The sequence below is a fragment of the Oncorhynchus mykiss genome, chromosome 2 (genome assembly GCF_013265735.2).
Source record: "Oncorhynchus mykiss isolate Arlee chromosome 2, USDA_OmykA_1.1, whole genome shotgun sequence".
Taxonomy (NCBI): Eukaryota; Metazoa; Chordata; class Actinopteri; order Salmoniformes; family Salmonidae; genus Oncorhynchus; species Oncorhynchus mykiss.
Window position 1 is genome coordinate 9,923,781 of NC_048566.1, and position 22,313 is coordinate 9,946,093.

General features: G+C 42.1%; 1 protein-coding gene across 8 annotated transcripts in view; it reads left to right on the top strand.

Moving 5' to 3' along the window:
• LOC110507293 (focal adhesion kinase 1-like) overlaps positions 1 to 22,313 on the top strand; it is a 134,169-nt gene that overhangs the window by 74,647 nt on the left and 37,209 nt on the right. For 3 of the 8 annotated variants that reach the window (XM_036937418.1, XM_036937443.1, XM_036937453.1), the window contains exons 14-17: positions 9,291 to 9,347; positions 19,811 to 19,908; positions 20,123 to 20,207; positions 21,741 to 21,841. In XM_036937418.1, the coding sequence (XP_036793313.1) occupies positions 9,291 to 9,347; positions 19,811 to 19,908; positions 20,123 to 20,207; positions 21,741 to 21,841 (341 nt within the window). Of the gene's footprint in view, positions 1 to 8,410; positions 8,429 to 9,290; positions 9,348 to 12,562; positions 12,584 to 19,810; positions 19,909 to 20,122; positions 20,208 to 21,740; positions 21,842 to 22,313 lie in introns of all 8 variants that reach the window. The other 5 variants (XM_036937415.1, XM_036937420.1, XM_036937428.1 and 2 more) reach the window with 3 other exon arrangements.

Here is a 22,313-nt window from a genome sequence, read left to right on the forward strand (position 1 = left end):
TTCTGGTCCTATCTGGCAATGCCTAGGTTGAGTCCCAAATGGGACCCTATCCCCTTTATAGGGCACTATTTTTTACCAGGTTCTATAGGGATCTGGTGATGTGGTTTGTTGGTTATCTAGCTGATATATTGGTGTAGTCTGGCCTAGATTTAGGTTCACATTTTTTGGGGGGGGTTTAATTTATTGGTACCTGTAAAACATCACTATGAATCAACCATCAATCAGACGGCTCTATAAAACATCACTATGAATCAACCATCAGTCTGTTATCAGACGGCTCTGTAGAACATCACTATGAATCAACCATCAGTCTGTTATCAGACGACTCTATAAAACATCACTATGAATCAACCATCAGTCTGTTATCAGACGGCTCTGTAGAACATCACTATGAATCAACCATCAGTCTGTTATCAGACGGCTCTATAAAACATCACTATGAATCAACCATCAGTCTGTTATCAGACGGCTCTATAAAACATCACTATGAATCAACCATCAGTCTGTTATCAGACGGCTCTATAAAACATCACTATGAATCAACCATCAGTCTGTTATCAGACGGCTCTGTAGAACATCACTATGAATCAACCATCAGTCTGTTATCAGACGGCTCTGTAGAACATCACTATGAATCAACCATCAGTCTGTTATCAGACGACTCTGTAGAACATCACTATGAATCAACCATCAGTCTGTTATCAGACGGCTCTGTAGAACATCACTATGAATCAACCATCAGTCTGTTATCAGACGGCTCTGTAGAACATCACTATGAATCAACCATCAGTCTGTTATCAGACGGCTCTATAAAACATCACTATGAATCAACCATCAGTCTGTTATCAGACGACTCTGTAGAACATCACTATGAATCAACCATCAGTCTGTTATCAGACGGCTCTATAAAACATCACTATGAATCAACCATCAGTCTGTTATCAGACGACTCTGTAGAACATCACTATGAATCAACCATCAGTCTGTTATCAGACGGCTCTGTAGAACATCACTATGAATCAACCATCAATCAGACGGCTCTATAAAACATCACTATGAATCAACCATCAGTCTGTTATCAGACGGCTCTATAAAACATCACTATGAATCAACCATCAATCAGACGGCTCTATAAAACATCACTATGAATCAGCCATCAGTCTGTTATCAGACGGCTCTATAAAACATCACTATGAATCATCCATCAGTCTGTTATCAGACGACTCTATAAAACATCACTATGAATCAACCATCAGTCTGTTATCAGACGACTCTGTAGAACATCACTATGAATCAACCATCAGTCTGTTATCAGACGGCTCTGTAGAACATCACTATGAATCAACCATCAATCAGACGGCTCTATAAAACATCACTATGAATCAACCATCAGTCTGTTATCAGACGGCTCTATAAAACATCACTATGAATCAACCATCAATCAGACGGCTCTATAAAACATCACTATGAATCAACCATCAGTCTGTTATCAGACGGCTCTATAAAACATCACTATGAATCATCCATCAGTCTGTTATCAGACGACTCTATAAAACATCACTATGAATCAACCATCAGTCTGTTATCAGACGGCTCTATAAAACATCACTATGAATCAACCATCAGTCTGTTATCAGACGACTCTGTAGAACATCACTATGAATCAACCATCAGGACCAGACAAGACCAATGGCACAAATTACACCCAAGGTTACATTTCACCAGCCAGCCAAGTACTGTCTGGCTCTGGCAATACATCCTCACCCCACAGCACCTCATCTATCAACTTAACACTGTGTCAGTGGGCACAGGCCTGTGTGTGTGTGTGGACGTGTTTAACTATTTAACTAATAGTAAACAAACAAACATTTGAACAACTGGGGGCATATTGTTAGTCTCAACAAGGTCAAAGGCTATTTCTAGGAGGTTTAGGGTTAAGATTAAAATTAGGCTAGGGTACGGATTATTATAATATATATATTTTGAACCTTTATTTAACTAGGCTAGTTAAGAACAAATTCTTATTTACAATGACGGCCTATCGGGGGAACAGTGGCCTTGTTCAGGGGCAGAACGACAGATTTTTACCTTGTCAGCCAGGGGATTCGATCCAGCAACCTTTTGGTTACTAGTCCAATGCTCTAACCACTAGGCTACCTGCCACCCCAGGGGTTAGGGTTAGGGGTTAGGGAAAATAGGATTTTGAATGGTACTGAATTGTGTGTCCCCACAAGGTTACTGTAGCTGTGCAAGACTGTGTGTGTGTCTGTGTGTGTGTGTCCTCTCCATCCTATCTCTCCAGTTTAAATGTCACAGAGCTCTTCCCCCAGTGTCTGGCCCACATCACAGTAGAATGTTAATGACTACTGGGTGAGTGTCAGATAAAGAGCTGATTGAGAGGGTGGATGGAGCAGGGAGGAGCAGGGTGGAGCACGGGACAGACAGGCTTGTGTGCATATGGTCCCATTGACACAGCACACTCAGAACGAATAGAGGGATGCTTGTGTGAAACTCGAGTCCCCCCATATGATCATGATGGTACTGGGGAGAAGTCTTGTTGTGGCACCCTATTCCCTATATAATGGCACCCTATTCAGGGCACTACTTTGGACCCTGGTTGAAAGTAGTGCACTACATAGGGAATAAGGTTCTGAAGACCCATGCTAGATATGCTCAGGCATCACTGTAGTTGAATGTATTGTCATGTTGTATAACTCTCTTATTCCCTGTCATTACCTTGTCATTATAACACGATAAGGTTGTGCACGGTTCAGTTGAGATAGTTCTGATGCAGAATGTTCTGACCTTTATTTCCTTTGTTTTGTCTTTATTTAGTATGGTTAGGGCGTGAGTTGGGTGGGTAGTCTATGTTTTGTGTTTATTTAGTATGGTCAGGGCGTGAGTTGGGTGGGTAGTCTATGTTTTGTGTTTATTTAGTATGGTCAGGGCGTGAGTTGGGTGGGTAGTCTATGTTTTGTGTTTATTTAGTATGGTCAGGGCGTGAGTTGGGTGGGTAGTCTATGTTTTGTGTTTATTTAGTATGGTCAGGGCGTGAGTTGGGTGGGTAGTCTATGTTTTGTGTTTATTTAGTATGGTCAGGGCGTGAGTTGGGTGGGTAGTCTATGTTTTGTGTTTATTTAGTATGGTCAGGGCGTGAGTTGGGTGGGTAGTCTATGTTTTGTGTTTATTTAGTATGGTCAGGGCGTGAGTTGGGTGGGTAGTCTATGTTTTGTGTTTATTTAGTATGGTCAGGGCGTGAGTTGGGTGGGTAGTCTATGTTTTGTGTTTATTTAGTATGGTCAGGGCGTGAGTTGGGTGGGTAGTCTATGTTTTGTGTTTATTTAGTATGGTCTGGGCGTGAGTTGGGTGGGTAGTCTATGTTTTGTGTTTATTTAGTATGGTCAGGGTGTGAGTTGGGTGGGTAGTCTATGTTTTGTGTTTATTTAGTATGGTCAGGGCGTGAGTTGGGTGGGTAGTCTATGTTTTGTGTTTATTTAGTATGGTCAGGGCGTGAGTTGGGGTGGGTAGTCTATGTTTTGTGTTTATTTAGTATGGTCAGGGCGTGAGTTGGGTGGGTAGTCTATGTTTTGTGTTTATTTAGTATGGTCAGGGCGTGAGTTGGGGTGGGTAGTCTATGTTTTGTGTTTATTTAGTATGGTCAGGGCGTGAGTTGGGTGGGTAGTCTATGTTTTGTGTTTATTTAGTATGGTCAGGGTGTGAGTTGGGGTGGGCAGTCTTTGTTTTGTCTTTATTTAGTATGGTCAGGGCGTGAGTTGGGTGGGCAGTCTTTGTTTTGTCTTTATTTAGTATGGTCAGGGTGTGAGTTGGGTGGGTAGTCTATGTTTTGTGTTTATTTAGTATGGTCAGGGCGTGAGTTGGGGTGGGCAGTCTTTGTTTTGTCTTTATTTAGTATGGTCAGGGCGTGAGTTGGGGTGGGCAGTCTTTGTTTTGTCTTTATTTAGTATGGTCAGGGTGTGAGTTGGGGTGGGTAGTCTATGTTTTGTGTTTATTTAGTATGGTCAGGGCGTGAGTTGGGTGGGTAGTCTATGTTTTGTGTTTATTTAGTATGGTCAGGGCGTGAGTTGGGTGGGTAGTCTATGTTTTGTGTTTATTTAGTATGGTCAGGGCGTGAGTTGGGTGGGTAGTCTATGTTTTGTGTTTATTTAGTATGGTCTGGGCGTGAGTTGGGTGGGTAGTCTATGTTTTGTGTTTATTTAGTATGGTCAGGGCATGAGTTGGGTGGGTAGTCTATGTTTTGTGTTTATTTAGTATGGTCAGGGCGTGAGTTGGGGTGGGTAGTCTATGTTTTGTCTTTATTTAGTATGGTCAGGGCGTGAGTTGGGTGGGTAGTCTATGTTTTGTGTTTATTTAGTATGGTCAGGGCGTGAGTTGGGTGGGCAGTCTTTGTTTTGTCTTTATTTAGTATGGTCAGGGTGTGAGTTGGGTGGGTAGTCTATGTTTTGTGTTTATTTAGTATGGTCAGGGCGTGAGTTGGGGTGGGCAGTCTTTGTTTTGTCTTTATTTAGTATGGTCAGGGCGTGAGTTGGGTGGGTAGTCTATGTTTTGTGTTTATTTAGTATGGTCAGGGCGTGAGTTGGGTGGGTAGTCTATGTTTTGTGTTTATTTAGTATGGTCAGGGCGTGAGTTGGGTGGGTAGTCTATGTTTTGTGTTTATTTAGTATGGTCAGGGCGTGAGTTGGGTGGGTAGTCTATGTTTTGTGTTTATTTAGTATGGTCAGGGCGTGAGTTGGGTGGGTAGTCTATGTTTTGTGTTTATTTAGTATGGTCAGGGCGTGAGTTGGGTGGGCAGTCTTTGTTTTGTCTTTATTTAGTATGGTCAGGGTGTGAGTTGGGTGGGTAGTCTATAATTTGTGTTTATTTAGTATGGTCAGGGCGTGAGTTGGGGTGGGCAGTCTTTGTTTTGTCTTTATTTAGTATGGTCAGGGCGTGAGTTGGGGTGGGCAGTCTTTGTTTTGTCTTTATTTAGTATGGTCAGGGCGTGAGTTGGGTGGGTAGTCTATGTTTTGTGTTTATTTAGTATGGTCAGGGCGTGAGTTGGGTGGGTAGTCTATGTTTTGTGTTTCAATCAGAGGCAGGTGTTAGTCATTGTCTCTGATTGGGAACCATATTTAGGTAGCCTGTTTTCTGTTGGGGTTTGTGGGTGGTTGTTTTCAGTCTTTGTGTGTCTGCACCAGATAGAACTGTTTAGGTTGTCACGTTTGTTGTTTTGTCATTTGAAGTGTTCAGTTTTGATTATTATTAAATTAAGATGAACACTAACCACGCTGCGCTTTGGTCCTCTTCTTCCACCGACGACAACCGTTACAAGATGAATGTTGGCACCGTGTCTTAGAAGTGTTTGTTTTCCTCTCTTCTCTGAGTGGTCATGGACTTTGTATGACCCTGATAGAATGAAATCTCTCTGCAGACTTTGTATGACCCTGATAGAATGAAATCTCTCTGCAGACTTTGTATGACCCTGATAGAATGAAATCTCTCTGCAGACTTTGTATGATCCTGATAGAATGAAATCTCTCTGCAGACTTTGTATGATCCTGATAGAATGAAATCTCTCTGCAGACTTTGTATGATCCTGATAGAATGAAATCTCTCTGCAGACTTTGTATGACCCTGATAGAATGAAATCTCTCTGCAGACTTTGTATGATCCTGATAGAATGAAATCTCTCTGCAGACTTTGTATGATCCTGATAGAATGAAATCTCTCTGCAGACTTTGTACGATCCTGATAGAATGAAATCTCTCTGCAGACTTTGTACGATCCTGATAGAATGAAATCTCTCTGCAGATTTTGTATGATCCTGATAGAATGAAATCTCTCTGCAGACTTTGTACGATCCTGATAGAATGAAATCTCTCTGCAGATTTTGTATGATCCTGATAGAATGAAATCTCTCTGCAGACTTTGTATGATCCTGATAGAGTGAAATCTCTCTGCAGACTTTGTATGATCCTGATAGAATGAAATCTCTCTGCAGACTTTGTACGATCCTGATAGAATGAAATCTCTCTGCAGACTTTGTACGATCCTGATAGAATGAAATCTCTCTGCAGACTTTGTACGATCCTGATAGAATGAAATCTCTCTGCAGACTTTGTATGATCCTGATAGAATGAAATCTCTCTGCAGACTTTGTACGATCCTGATAGAATGAAATCTCTCTGCAGACTTTGTACGATCCTGATAGAATGAAATCTCTCTGCAGACTTTGTATGATCCTGATAGAATGAAATCTCTCTGCAGACTTTGTATGATCCTGATAGAATGAAATCTCTCTGCAGACTTTGTATGATCCTGATAGAATGAAATCTCTCTGCAGACTTTGTATGATCCTGATAGAATGAAATCTCTCTGCAGACTTTGTATGATCCTGATAGAATGAAATCTCTCTGCAGACTTTGTATGATCCTGATAGAGTGAAATCTCTCTGCAGACTTTGTATGATCCTGATAGAATGAAATCTCTCTGCAGACTTTGTATGATCCTGATAGAGTGAAATCTCTCTGCAGACTTTGTATGATCCTGATAGAATGAAATCTCTCTGCAGACTTTGTATGATCCTGATAGAGTGAAATCTCTCTGCAGACTTTGTATGATCCTGATAGAATGAAATCTCTCTGCAGACTTTGTATGATCCTGATAGAGTGAAATCTCTCTGCAGACTTTGTATGATCCTGATAGAATGAAATCTCTCTGCAGACTTTGTATGATCCTGATAGAGTGAAATCTCTCTGCAGACTTAGTATGATCCTGATAGAGTGAAATCTCTCTGCAGACTTTGTATGATCCTGATAGAATGAAATCTCTCTGCAGACTTTGTATGATCCTGATAGAGTGAAATCTCTCTGCAGACTTTGTATGATCCTGATAGAATGAAATCTCTCTGCAGACTTTGTATGATCCTGATAGAATGAAATCTCTCTGCAGACTTTGTATGATCCTGATAGAGTGAAATCTCTCTGCAGACTTTGTATGATCCTGATAGAATGAAATCTCTCTGCAGACTTTGTACGATCCTGATAGAATGAAATCTCTCTGCAGACTTTGTATGATCCTGATAGAATGAAATCTCTCTGCAGACTTTGTATGATCCTGATAGAATGAAATCTCTCTGCAGACTTTGTATGATCCTGATAGAATGAAATCTCTCTGCAGACTTTGTATGATCCTGATAGAATGAAATCTCTCTGCAGACTTTGTATGATCCTGATAGAATGAAATCTCTCTGCAGACTTTGTATGATCCTGATAGAATGAAATCTCTCTGCAGACTTTGTATGATCCTGATAGAATGAAATCTCTCTGCAGACTTTGTATGATCCTGATAGAATGAAATCTCTCTGCAGACTTTGTATGATCCTGATAGAATGAAATCTCTCTGCAGACTTTGTATGATCCTGATAGAGTGAAATCTCTCTGCAGACTTTGTATGACCCTGATAGAATGAAATCTCTCTGCGGACTTGGTATGATCCTGATAGAGTGAAATCTCTCTGCAGACTTTGTATGATCCTGATAGAATGAAATCTCTCTGCGGACTTTGTATGATCCTGATAGAGTGAAATCTCTCTGCAGACTTTGTATGATCCTGATAGAATGAAATCTCTCTGCAGACTTTGTATGATCCTGATAGAGTGAAATCTCTCTGCAGACTTTGTATGATCCTGATAGAATGAAATCTCTCTGCAGACTTTGTATGATCCTGATAGAATGAAATCTCTCTGCAGACTTTGTATGATCCTGATAGAATGAAATCTCTCTGCAGACTTTGTATGATCCTGATAGAATGAAATCTCTCTGCAGACTTTGTATGATCCTGATAGAATGAAATCTCTCTGCAGACTTTGTATGATCCTGATAGAATGAAATCTCTCTGCAGAGGATGAATCAAAATATTTCAGCTCAGCACAAATACTGCACCAGGACTTCCATTCCACTGTTGTTCAACTAACTGAGATGCTCTCTGAAGTTACACTTCCCCTAACCCTTTTGGGTGTGTGTGTGTGTGTGTGTGTGTGTGTGTGTGTGTGACCTACTTACAGTGAGGTGTCTCTTTGACCTGTGTATGTTACTCACTTGGCAGCCTCTTACTATCATCACCCTTATCAACATCTGGGGGAATCCCCTGAGAGTTAGTAAGAAGTGGCTGCAACTTGGTTTTGACCTTTAAACTCGTTATTTTGCTGTCAACTTTCTCTAAGAGGGCCAGTAAACATTCCCTAATCTGTGTTTTTCGCCTCTCTGTCTCTCTCTCTCTCTCTCTCTCTCTCTCTCTCTGTGTCTGTCTGTCTGTCTGTCTGTCTGTCTGTCTGTCTGTCTGTCTGTCTGTCTGTCTGTCTGTCTGTCTGTCTGTCTCTCTCTCTCGTGCATGCTACCTACGTGGATTTGCAGGGGATTTAAGTGGGGACGGTAAAGTTCAACCTCTTATCAACTTTCTTTTCCTATTTCCTTATGTGTTATTAAACACAGGGCTTCTACAATGATCTGTGGTGTCCTCGTTATGGATAGAATGGGTCATACTATTCTGTCACTCTGTCTGTCCATTTGGGTACGTTCTACACTTTTCAGTGCTCTGATTTTCCTTCGTTTTCTAGTCATTTTCGAGTAACCCTTATCTTTTTTTCCTTCATTAATAATGACACACTATCATAGCATTTCACAGCTTTTTAACAGTAGTCCTGAATCAAATCAAATAATTTGACTTATCAGCAGTTTTTCTTCTTTATCTCAGGCTGCACAAAGCAGGGCTGTCTCAACATTCATCTGTGTGTTATATTTTCCTGGAAACTTCTGCTTCTTCCTTAAAATCACAGCAGTCAGGATAGACAGGCTCACCCAATGACTCTGGAGTTACCCGTGACTCAATCTGTTTTTCCTGAAGAAGTTTCTCTGGGGGGGGAAACTCCTCCTCATCCCTCCTCCCCTCACTCAAATACCACTGCTGCTATTGGAGCACAGCTCAGACCTGAGGAACATGGTGGGAGAACGCAGAGGGAGGCACATCACAGAGCTGGGCTGTTTGTCATATGTGTGGAGGGGGGGATTGGTGTTAAGGGTTAACAACTTTGAAATGGTGGGTTTTTGGTAAAGGTACTTTATTGTACTAAAGGTAAGTTAAGTACAAGTCTAGACGTAGTTAGATTAACACCTAGCCTAACTCATGTCTGTCATGTTGGGCTATCCTGCTTAGAGTCAGAATGCTACTGTTCTTTATCCTCACCTCTCTCTATCCCTCCCTCTCTCACTGTGTGTCGCTCTCTTTTTTCCCCAGAGACAGACGACTATGCGGAGATCATAGATGATGAGGATACCTACACCATGCCCTCCAGTGAGTACCGTAGCATCTGTCACACAGGGAGTAAGTAAGGGATCATGTGCTGAGGAGGATGAGGGAGGCAGCGACAGACAGCGGTGCTGGGTTTTAGAGTGTCTCAGTGGTGAGCTGCAGACCAGATGTTCTCTCCAGACCCCGTGGGCCTTTGATCGTGGCCTCTAGTGTACAGCTTTAACCCAGTTTGGAGAAGTGTGCCCCACTTTCTGATTGGCTGTTACCACATTCTGCCTTCCTGGGGTCATTGAGACTGGAGTTCTCTGAAAGCACCAAAGCTACAGAGGTCAAGTTGGTGTTAGGCATCTTTCAGTTCTTCATTTTTTATTTTCAGAGTTCAGATTTTTGCTACTACATTTGTAGCAGTTTTATTTAGATTGTTCTTCTCTTAACTAGTTTTCAAGAGGCAATAATGTTTCTCAATTATTTTATGTTCATCTTTGATGTAACTATTACTGTTGATAGAGAGTAGTTCACAAAAAGCTAGAATCATATTTACACGGGGAATCCCCAACACAGAGTGCATGAGGTGGATCTGTCGATCACTATTAGTAGAATGAGTTGGCTGTGACTGTGTCTTCTGCTGCTCAAACAGTTTCCTCTCAACATTTCATTTTTCATGACGTATCTGTCCTTTGTCCTTCACTCTTAGGGAAAAAGGTGTTACAGTTGAAGTGGGAAGTTTACATACACTTAGGTTGGAGTCATTAAAACTAGTTTACATACACTTAGGTTGGAGTCATTAAAACTAGTTTACATACACTTAGGTTGGAGTCATTAAAACTAGTTTACATACACTTAGGTTGGAGTCATTAAAACTAGTTTACATACACTTAGGTTGGAGTCATTAAAACTTGTTTACATACACTTAGGTTGGAGTCATTAAAACTAGTTTACATACACTTAGGTTGGAGTCATAAAAACTAGTTTACATACACTTAGGTTGGAGTCATTAAAACTTGTTTACATACACTTAGGTTGGAGTCATTAAAACTAGTTTACATACACTTAGGTTGGAGTCATTAAAACTAGTTTACATACACTTAGGTTGGAGTCATTAAAACTAGTTTTTCAACCACTCCACAAATGTCTTGTTAACAAACTATAGTTTTGTCAAGTCGGTTAGGACATCTACATTGTGCATGTCATTTTTCCAACAATTGTTTACAGATAGATTATTTCACTTATAGTTCAATGTCTCACAATTCCAGTGGGTCAGAGGATTACATACACTAATTTGACTGTGCCTTTAAACAGCTTGGAAAATTCCAGACAATTAAGTTCTGGCTTTTGAAGCTTCTGATAGGCTAATTGACGTAATTTGAGTCAAGTGGAGGTGTACATGTGGATGTATTTCAAGGTCTACCTTCAAACTCAGTGCCTCTTTGCTTGACATCATGGGGAAAATCACTATTAGTAGAATGAGTTTCAAAAGAAATCAGCCAAGACCTCAGAAAAACAATTGTAGACATCCACAAGTCTGATTCATCATTGGGAGTAATTTCCAAATGCCTGAAGGTACCACATTCATCTGTACAAACAATAGTACACAAGTATAAACACCATGGGACCACATACAGCTCAGGAAGGGGACGCGTTCTGTCTCCTAGAGATGAACGTACTTTGGTGCGAAAAGTGCTAATCAATCCCAGAACAATAGTAAAGGACCTTGTGAAGATGCTGGAGGAAACAGATACAAAAGTATCTATATCCACAGTTAAACGAGTCCTTTATCGACATAACCTGAAAGGCCGCTCAGCAAGGAAGAAGCCACTGCTCCAAAACCTCCATAAAAAAAGCCAGACTACGGTTTGCAACTGCACATGTGGACAAAGATCGTACTTTTTGGAGAAATGTCCTCTGGTCTGATGAAACAAAAATAGAACTGTTTGGCCATAATGACCATCGTTATGTTTGGAGTAAACAGGGGGAGGCTTGCAAGCTGAAGAACACCATCCCAACCGTGAAGCACAGGGGTGGCAGCATCATGTTGTAGGGATGTCTTTGCTGCAGGAGGGACTGGTGCACTTCACAAAATAGATGGCATCATGAGGAGGGAACATAATGTGTTTATATTGAAGCAACATCTCAAGACATCAGTCAGGAAGTTAAAGCTTGGCCGCAAATGGGTCTTCCAAATGGACAATGACCCGAAGCATACTTCCAAAGTTGTGGCAAAATGGCTTAAGGACAACAAAGTCAAGGTATTGGAGTGGCTATCACAAAGCCCTGACCACAATCCTATAGAACATTTGTGGGCATAATTGAAAAAGCGTGTGCAAGCAAGTATGCCTACAAACCCTACTCAGTTACACCAGCTCTGTCAGGAGGAATGGGCCAACATTCACCCAACTTATTGTGGGAAGCTTGTGGAAGGCTACCCAAAACGTTTGACCCAAGTTAAACAATTTAAAGCCAATGCTACCAAATACTAATTGAGTTTATGTAAACTTCTGAACCACTGTGAATGTGATGAAATAAATAAAAGCTGAAATAAATAATTCTCTCTACTATTATTCTGACATTTCACATGCTTAAATGTGATGATCCTAACTGACCTAAGACGGAATTTTAACTCTGATTAAATGTCATGAATTTTTACAAACTGAGTTTAAATGTGTTTGGCTAAGGTGTATGTAAACTTCCCACTTCGACTGTATGTAGAACCTAAAATGGTTCTTCGGCTTTCCCCGTAGGAAAACCATAGGAAAACCCTTTGAATAACCCTAGGTTCTACCTGGAACCCCCAAAAGTGTTCTGCCTGGAACCAAAAAGGGTTCTCCTATGGGGCCAGCTGAAGAACCCTTTTGGAAATCTTTTTTCTAAGATTGTCCTCCACACGACTCCATAATTTACTTTATATCATAACAGTGGAGAAGTATTTAACATAGCCTGAAACGCTAGCCGTTTATATTATGTGTACACATGCACACGCACACACACAGCCAGCCAGCCAGCCAGCCTGCCAGCAGAGGCTGCTGACAAATGGCAGTGTAGTCCAAGGGTATTAATCTCCCTGCAGTTCGTTTGCACTGACTGTCTTCTACATGCAACAAATGTCACTCCCCTTTGCCAGAAAAGCACTCTTACTTAGTCATGTGTTTCTCCAAACCAGGGAGGTACCTTTCGTACAGTTTAAACCATTTTAAAAGTTATGTTCCTCCAATGTTGATGTACCCTCTAAAAGATTTCTCCTCACATGAACTGCCCTGCAGAATACTATGGACTAGAGGAAGGTAATGGTGTGCGTCTCAGCCCTGTACTTGAGGATTGCCTTTTGGTTGTATTGTGGTTGTCAGACCAGGGTCAACCATATATGTTAAATACTTTCAAATACTTGAGCTACACTTGATTTAGTGTTCAATTGAACCAATGGAGTGGTCGCACAAGGCCAATCTATATCCATGCTACATCAGGTATCTGGAGGTATTTACCATTTGACCCAGGTCTACCTCTGGTTTGACTTGTGTGATTGTGTTTCTGTCATTTTCTTTCATTTTGATTTGATTTGATTGATGTATTGAGTGTTGGTGAATAGACACTGTCCAGCCCAGAGAAAGATGAATATTGCAGCCAGGCTGTCCTATTGACCCGTTATGGATGGAAGGGACCACAGCCACTAGTCAGACACAGTACTGCTGCAGCGGGGCCACTCACTGGCCCTCCAGAATATGTGCAAAGTTAAGAAGTACACAAAGATCATTTGACACCATCATACTGTTTACCAGTGTTTTACATTTCAAGTGTAAAATGTGATTATGGCTTGGCATGTCTGGTGAAACTTTATGCATGGTGATTTCATATTCACAATATGATTGTATTTATTCAACAAATCAGCCATTGCATGCAAATCCATGGATAGCCTTGGCAGTCCTGATTTGAATGGAATTGCATGATTGCATGCTGTACTGTGATCTTCAGTGATCAGCTAAAACCAGATTGATTTCACAATCAATCGGACGTCCATACCACCCGTTGATATGAAGTCAGTGTGTCTAATGCTGTGTGTTGTATCCAGCCAGGGACTATGATATTATACAGTCAGTGTGTCTAATGCTGTGTGTTGTATCCAGCCAGGGACTATGAGATTATAAAGTCAGTGTGACTAATGCTGTGTGTTGTACCCAGCCAGGGACTATGAGATTATAAAGTCAGTGTGTCTAATGCTGTGTTGTATCCAGCCAGGGACTATGATATTATACAGTCAGTGTGTCTAATGCTGTGTGTTGTATCCAGCCAGGGACTATGAGATTATAAAGTCATTGTGACTAATGCTGTGTTGTATCCAGCCAGGGACTATGAGATTATACAGTCAGTGTGTCTAATGCTGTGTTGTATCCAGCCAGGGACTATGAGATTATACAGTCATTGTGACTAATGCTGTGTTGTATCCAGCCAGGGACTATGAGATTATACAGTCAGTGTGTCTAATGCTGTGTTGTATCCAGCCAGGGACTATGAGATTATAAAGTCATTGTGACTAATGCTGTGTTGTATCCAGCCAGGGACTATGAGATTATACAGTCAGTGTGTCTAATGCTGTGTTGTATCCAGCCAGGGACTATGATATTATACAGTCAGTGTGTCTAATGCTGTGTTGTATCCAGCCAGGGACTATGAGATTATAAAGTCATTGTGACTAATGCTGTGTTGTATCCAGCCAGGGACTATGAGATTATACAGTCAGTGTGTCTAATGCTGTGTGTTGTATCCAGCCAGGGACTATGAGATTATACAGTCAGTGTGTCTAATGCTGTGTTGTATCCAGCCAGGGACTATGATATTATACAGTCAGTGTGTCTAATGCTGTGTTGTATCCAGCCAGGGACTATGAGATTATAAAGTCATTGTGACTAATGCTGTGTGTTGTATCCAGCCAGGGACTATGAGATTATAAAGTCATTGTGACTAATGCTGTGTTGTATCCAGCCAGGGACTATGATATTATACAGTCAGTGTGTCTAATGCTGTGTTGTATCCAGCCAGGGACTATGAGATTATAAAGTCATTGTGACTAATGCTGTGTGTTGTACCCAGCCAGGGACTGTGAGATTATACAGTCAGTGTGTCTAATGCTGTGTGTTGTACCCAGCCAGGGACTATGAGATTATAAAGTCAGTGTGACTAATGCTGTGTGTTGTATCCAGCCAGGGACTATGAGATTATAAAGTCATTGTGACTAATGCTGTGTGTTGTATCCAGCCAGGGACTATGAGATTATAAAGTCATTGTGACTAATGCTGTGTGTTGTATCCAGCCAGGGACTATGAGATTATAAAGTCATTGTGACTAATGCTGTGTTGTATCCAGCCAGGGACTATGAGATTATACAGTCAGTGTGTCTAATGCTGTGTTGTATCCAGCCAGGGACTATGAGATTATACAGTCATTGTGACTAATGCTGTGTGTTGTATCCAGCCAGGGACTATGAGATTATAAAGTCAGTGTGTCTAATGCTGTGTGTTGTATCCAGCCAGGGACTATGAGATTATACAGTCAGTGTGTCTAATGCTGTGTTGTATCCAGCCAGGGACTATGAGATTATACAGTCATTGTGACTAATGCTGTGTGTTGTATCCAGCCAGGGACTATGAGATTATACAGTCAGTGTGTCTAATGCTGTGTTGTATCCAGCCAGGGACTATGAGATTATAAAGTCAGTGTGTCTAATGCTGTGTGTTGTATCCAGCCAGGGACTATGAGATAATAAAATCAGTGTGTCTAATGCTGTGTGTTGTATCCAGCCAGGGACTATGAGATTATAAAGTCAGTGTGTCTAATGCTGTGTTGTATCCAGCCAGGGACTATGATATTATACAGTCAGTGTGTCTAATGCTGTGTGTTGTATCCAGCCAGGGACTATGAGATTATAAAGTCATTGTGACTAATGCTGTGTTGTATCCAGCCAGGGACTATGAGATTATACAGTCAGTGTGTCTAATGCTGTGTTGTATCCAGCCAGGGACTATGAGATTATACAGTCATTGTGACTAATGCTGTGTTGTATCCAGCCAGGGACTATGAGATTATACAGTCAGTGTGTCTAATGCTGTGTTGTATCCAGCCAGGGACTATGAGATTATAAAGTCATTGTGACTAATGCTGTGTTGTATCCAGCCAGGGACTATGAGATTATACAGTCAGTGTGTCTAATGCTGTGTTGTATCCAGCCAGGGACTATGATATTATACAGTCAGTGTGTCTAATGCTGTGTTGTATCCAGCCAGGGACTATGAGATTATAAAGTCATTGTGACTAATGCTGTGTTGTATCCAGCCAGGGACTATGAGATTATACAGTCAGTGTGTCTAATGCTGTGTGTTGTATCCAGCCAGGGACTATGAGATTATACAGTCAGTGTGTCTAATGCTGTGTTGTATCCAGCCAGGGACTATGATATTATACAGTCAGTGTGTCTAATGCTGTGTTGTATCCAGCCAGGGACTATGAGATTATAAAGTCATTGTGACTAATGCTGTGTGTTGTATCCAGCCAGGGACTATGAGATTATAAAGTCATTGTGACTAATGCTGTGTTGTATCCAGCCAGGGACTATGATATTATACAGTCAGTGTGTCTAATGCTGTGTTGTATCCAGCCAGGGACTATGAGATTATAAAGTCATTGTGACTAATGCTGTGTGTTGTACCCAGCCAGGGACTGTGAGATTATACAGTCAGTGTGTCTAATGCTGTGTGTTGTACCCAGCCAGGGACTATGAGATTATAAAGTCAGTGTGACTAATGCTGTGTGTTGTATCCAGCCAGGGACTATGAGATTATAAAGTCATTGTGACTAATGCTGTGTGTTGTATCCAGCCAGGGACTATGAGATTATAAAGTCATTGTGACTAATGCTGTGTGTTGTATCCAGCCAGGGACTATGAGATTATAAAGTCATTGTGACTAATGCTGTGTTGTATCCAGCCAGGGACTATGAGATTATACAGTCAGTGTGTCTAATGCTGTGTTGTATCCAGCCAGGGACTATGAGATTATAAAGTCATTGTGACTAATGCTGTGTGTTGTATCCAGCCAGGGACTATGAGATTATAAAGTCATTGTGACTAATGCTGTGTGTTGTATCCAGCCAGGGACTATGAGATTATAAAGTCAGTGTGTCTAATGCTGTGTTGTATCCAGCCAGGGACTATGATATTATACAGTCAGTGTGACTAATGCTGTGTGTTGTATCCAGCCAGGGACTATGAGATTATAAAGTCATTGTGACTAATGCTGTGTGTTGTATCCAGCCAGGGACTATGAGATTATAAAGTCAATGTGTCTAATGCTGTGTTGTATCCAGCCAGGGACTATGAGATTATACAGTCAGTGTGTCTAATGCTGTGTGTTGTACCCAGCCAGGGACTATGAGATTATAAAGTCAGTGTGTCTAATGCTGTGTTGTATCCAGCCAGGGACTATGAGATTATACAGTCAGTGTGTCTAATGCTGTGTTGTATCCAGCCAGGGACTATGAGATTATACAGTCAGTGTGTCTAATGCTGTGTGTTGTACCCAGCCAGGGACTATGAGATTATAAAGTCAGTGTGTCTAATGCTGTGTTGTATCCAGCCAGGGACTATGAGATTATACAGTCAGTGTGTCTAATGCTGTGTGTTGTATCCAGCCAGGGACTATGAGATCATAAAGTCAGTGTGTCTAATGCTGTGTGTTGTACCCAGCCAGGGACTATGAGATTATAAAGTCAGTGTGTCTAATGCTGTGTGTTGTATCCAGCCAGGGACTATGAGATTATACAGTCAGTGTGTCTAATGCTGTGTTGTATCCAGCCAGGGACTATGAGATTATACAGTCAGTGTGTCTAATGCTGTGTGTTGTACCCAGCCAGGGACTATGAGATTATAAAGTCAGTGTGTCTAATGCTGTGTGTTGTACCCAGCCAGGGACTATGAGATTATACAGTCAGTGTGTCTAATGCTGTGTGTTGTATCCAGCCAGGGACTATGAGATTATACAGTCATTGTGACTAATGCTGTGTTGTATCCAGCCAGGGACTATGAGATTATACAGTCAGTGTGTCTAATGCTGTGTGTTGTACCCAGCCAGGGACTATGAGATTATAAAGTCAGTGTGTCTAATGCTGTGTTGTATCCAGCCAGGGACTATGAGATTATAAAGTCAGTGTGTCTAATGCTGTGTTGTATCCAGCCAGGGACTATGATATTATACAGTCAGTGTGTCTAATGCTGTGTGTTGTATCCAGCCAGGGACTATGAGATTATAAAGTCAGTGTGTCTAATGCTGTGTTGTATCCAGCCAGGGACTATGAGATTATAAAGTCAGTGTGTCTAATGCTGTGTGTTGTACCCAGCCAGGGACTATGAGATTATACAGTCAGTGTGACTAATGCTGTGTGTTGTACTCAGCCAGGGACTATGAGATTCTACAGTCAGTGTGTATAATGCTGTGTGTTGTATCCAGCCAGGGACTATGAGATTATAAAGTCAGTGTGTCTAATGCTGTGTTGTATCCAGCCAGGGACTATGAGATTATACAGTCATTGTGACTAATGCTGTGTGTTGTATCCAGCCAGGGACTTTATTTATTTTATTTATTTTATTTTACCTTTATTTAACCAGGTAGGCAAGTTGAGAACAAGTTCTCATTTACAATTGCGACCTGGCCAAGATAAAGCAAAGCAGTTCGACAGATACAACAACACAGAGTTACACATGGAGTAAAACAAACATACAGTCAATAATAAAGTATAAACAAGTCTATATACAATGTGAGCAAATGAGGTGAGAAGGGAGGTAAAGGCAAAAAAAAGGCCTTGGTGGCAAGGTAAATACAATATAGCAAGTAAAACACTGGAATGGTAGTTTTGCAATGGAAGAATGTGCAAAGTAGAAATAAAAATAATGGGGTGCAAAGGAGCAAAATAAATAAATTAATTAAATACAGTTGGGAAAGAGGTAGTTGATAGGGCTAAATTATATGTGGGCTATGTACAGGTGCAGTAATCTGTGAGCTGCTCTGACAGTTGGTGCTTAAAGCTAGTGAGGGAGATAAGTGTTTCCAGTTTCAGAGATTTTTGTAGTTCGTTCCAGTCATTGGCAGCAGAGAACTGGAAAGAGAGGCGGCCAAAGAAAGAATTGGTTTTGGGGGTGACTAGAGAGATATACCTGCTGGAGCGTGTGCTACAGGTGGGAGATGCTATGGTGACCAGCGAGCTGAGATAAGGGGGGACTTTACCTAGCAGGGTCTTGTAGATGACATGGAGCCAGTGGGTTTGGCGACGAGTATGAAGCGAGGGCCAGCCAACGAGAGCGTACAGGTCGCAATGGTGGGTAGTGTATGGGGCTTTGGTGACAAAACGGATTGCACTGTGATAGACTGCATCCAGTTTGTTGAGTAGGGTATTGGAGGCTATTTTGTAAATTACATCGCCAAAGTCGAGGATTGGTAGGATGGTCAGTTTTACAAGGGTATGTTTGGCAGCATGAGTGAAGGATGCTTTGTTGCGAAATAGGAAGCCAATTCTAGATTTAACTTTGGATTGGAGATGTTTGATATGGGTCTGGAAGGAGAGTTTACAGTCTAACCAGACACCTAAGTATTTGTAGTTGTCCACGTATTCTAAGTCAGAGCCGTCCAGAGTAGTGATGTTGGACAGGCGGGTAGGTGCAGGTAGTGATCGGTTGAAGAGCATGCATTTAGTTTTACTTGTATTTAAGAGCAGTTGGAGGCCACGGAAGGAGAGTTGTATGGCATTGAAGCTTGCCTGGAGGGTTGTTAACACAGTGTCCAAAGAAGGGCCGGAAGTATACAGAATGGTGTCGTCTGCGTAGAGGTGGATCAGAGACTCACCAGCAGCAAGAGCGACCTCATTGATGTATACAGAGAAGAGAGTCGGTCCAAGAATTGAACCCTGTGGCACCCCCATAGAGACTGCCAGAGGTCCGGACAACAGACCCTCAGATTTGACACACTGAACTCTATCAGAGTTCAGGACTATGAGATTATAAAGTCATTGTGACTAATGCTGTGTGTTGTATCCAGCCAGGGACTATGATATTATACAGTCAGTGTGACTAATGCTGTGTTGTATCCAGCCAGGGACTATGAGATTATAAAGTCATTGTGACTAATGCTGTGTGTTGTATCCAGCCAGGGACTATGAGATTATAAAGTCATTGTGACTAATGCTGTGTGTTGTATCCAGCCAGGGACTATGAGATTATAAAGTCAGTGTGTCTAATGCTGTGTGTTGTATCCAGCCAGGGACTATGAGATTATAAAGTCAGTGTGTCTAATGCTGTGTGTTGTATCCAGCCAGGGACTATGAGATTATAAAGTCATTGTGACTAATGCTGTGTGTTGTATCCAGCCAGGGACTATGAGATTATAAAGTCATTGTGACTAATGCTGTGTGTTGTATCCAGCCAGGGACTATGAGATTATAAAGTCAGTGTGTCTAATGCTGTGTGTTGTATCCAGCCAGGGACTATGAGATTCAGAGACAGAGGATTGAGCTGGGTCGCTGTATCGGAGAGGGACAATTCGGGGACGTCCACCAGGGAGTCTACATGAGCCCGGTAGGCCTAGTTTGTGTCCCAAATGGCTCCCTATTCCCTATTTAGCCAACTGCTTTTGACCAGAGCCCTATGGGTATCCCTATGGGCCCTGTTCAAATGAAATGCTCTACATAGGGAATAGGGAGCCTACACATTTGTGGAAAAACAAGACACAATCCTGTTAGGCTTGATTTATTTAAAGGACCATTTTCTGATGTTTTATTTCTCTCTGTAGGAAAACCCTGCTCTGTCTGTGGCCATCAAGACGTGTAAGAACTGCACCTCTGATAGTGTCAGGGAGAAGTTCTTACAAGAAGCTTGTAAGTAACACACCTCCTCCTGTCGTCCTTCTTGATCACAGCACATACGACCTCTTGCTCTTCATACATCAGTTGTGTGTATACTACTGAGGGTTGAACACATTACCTTTTAGTTTGCGTCTAGGGCGCATTCTCAGCATAGCAATCTCAGACAGATATTTCTACCTTTTTAGGGCTACCACATGCAGAGATTTAGGATGCATCCCAAATGGCACCCTATTTCATATATATTGCACTTCATAAGGATTAGGGTGCCATTTGTGACGCAAGTGTAGCAGTGGGTTTTTGAACAGCAGAAGACTGGTCTTCAGCTCCAGTGGGTTTTTGAACAGCAGAAGACTGGTCTTCAGCTCCAGTGGGTTTTTGAACAGCAGAAGACTGGTATTCAGCTCCAGTGGTTCTGATAGAGAGAAAGGCTCCTTTATCCAGATGAAATGCCCAGACAAGGTGGGACTGAGTTTAACCCCATGTATGAAAACACAGCAGGAATGTGTGGAGGCTGCAGGGGGACTGGGGAGGACAGAACACCGCTTTAGAGAGGGATGGGTTTTGAGAAAGTGGGTTTACACTAGTACAGTCCTGCTGATTTCCCACGTGCAACACACACCCCTTCCCTTCCCTTGCTGAAGTCTGAGACACACACATGCGTGCATGCCCCCACACACTCTCTCTCTCTAACACTACACACATGGACGCACACACACAGAGAGACAAAATCCAAACACACACACACACACACTACTCTAAAACACATCAAATAGCACATCACCACTGTAAACTTCCTCCCCTCCTCTTCTGTCCTCTCCTCCCCTCCTCTCCTGTCCTCTCCTCCCCTCCTGTCCCCTCCTCTCCTCTAATCCCAGCCTCTCCTCCCCTCCTCTATCCCTTCCTCTCTCCCCTCCTCCCTTCCTCTCCTGTCCCGTCCTTCCTTCTCCTCTCTTCCTCTCCTGTCTCCTCCTCCCCTCCTCTCCTCCCCTCCTGTCCCCTCCTCTCCTCTAATCCCAGCCTCTCCTCCCCTCCTCTATCCCTTCCTCTCTCCCCTCCTCCCTTCTCCTCTCTTGTCCCCTCCTCCCTTCTACTCTCTTCCTCTCCTGTCCTCTCCTGTCCTCCTGCCCCCTCCTCTCCTCTAACCCCAGCCTCTCCTCCCCTCCTCTCTCCCTTCCTCTCTCCCCTCCTCCCTTCTCCTCTCCTGTCCTCTGCTCTCCACACGGGGTGCTCAGCAGGAGCAGGGTTGATGACATGTTATCTGAGTAAAAACAAAGATGGCGGTTTGAGTCATCTAAAGTCATCCTAAAATAGCCCACTGTAAACATGGACCTGCTTCCTTCATAACAGCCTTGATATTTATTATCAACATGAATATTAATCCACTATATAATCAGTCTTCATTTTCCACTCTACCTTTTCGCCCTACATACAGTAAGTAACCTGATTCTATAAACCGTAGCCTAGCTAATCCCTGGTCTATTCAATTACAGTGAATAGACTGTGTGTGTGTGTGTGTGTGTGTCTGTGCATGTTGTCCCCATGCAGTGACCATGCGTCAGTTTGACCACCCCCACATAGTGAAGCTGATTGGAGTGATCACAGAAAACCCCGTGTGGATCATCATGGAGCTGTGTACACTGGGAGAGGTACAGAACACACACACAATACAGTGCTTTAATACAGGAAGTACCTTTAATACAGAAATCAGTTTAACAGTGATGACCTCAGGCTCTGTAACAGTAACCTATGGATCATGCTGAAGAGTACTGTAATTTGAGTTTTTAGATTTTTTTCACCCATTTAGTCTTGGATGGTACTTCTACCTTTCACATGGTTTCAGCTGTTAGGGATGGCCATCTAGTGGTGGATAGAGGCATCACATTCAAGGTTCAATTTCGAGGTTTAACCAGTACACTGTAGAAGGCAGTCTATGTTATATGTGATCAGGGTCAGATTAAGGAATCATAGGCCCCAGGCTTTGTTTTTTCTATAGCCCTTCCTTCCCGGTACACCATCATTTTCTGTAAACAAATCCATGAACAAAGATGCAATTGGAAGCGTGTTACATTTACTGTTGAAGAAAGAGGCCCTAAAGCCAGAATAACATTTGGCATGTGG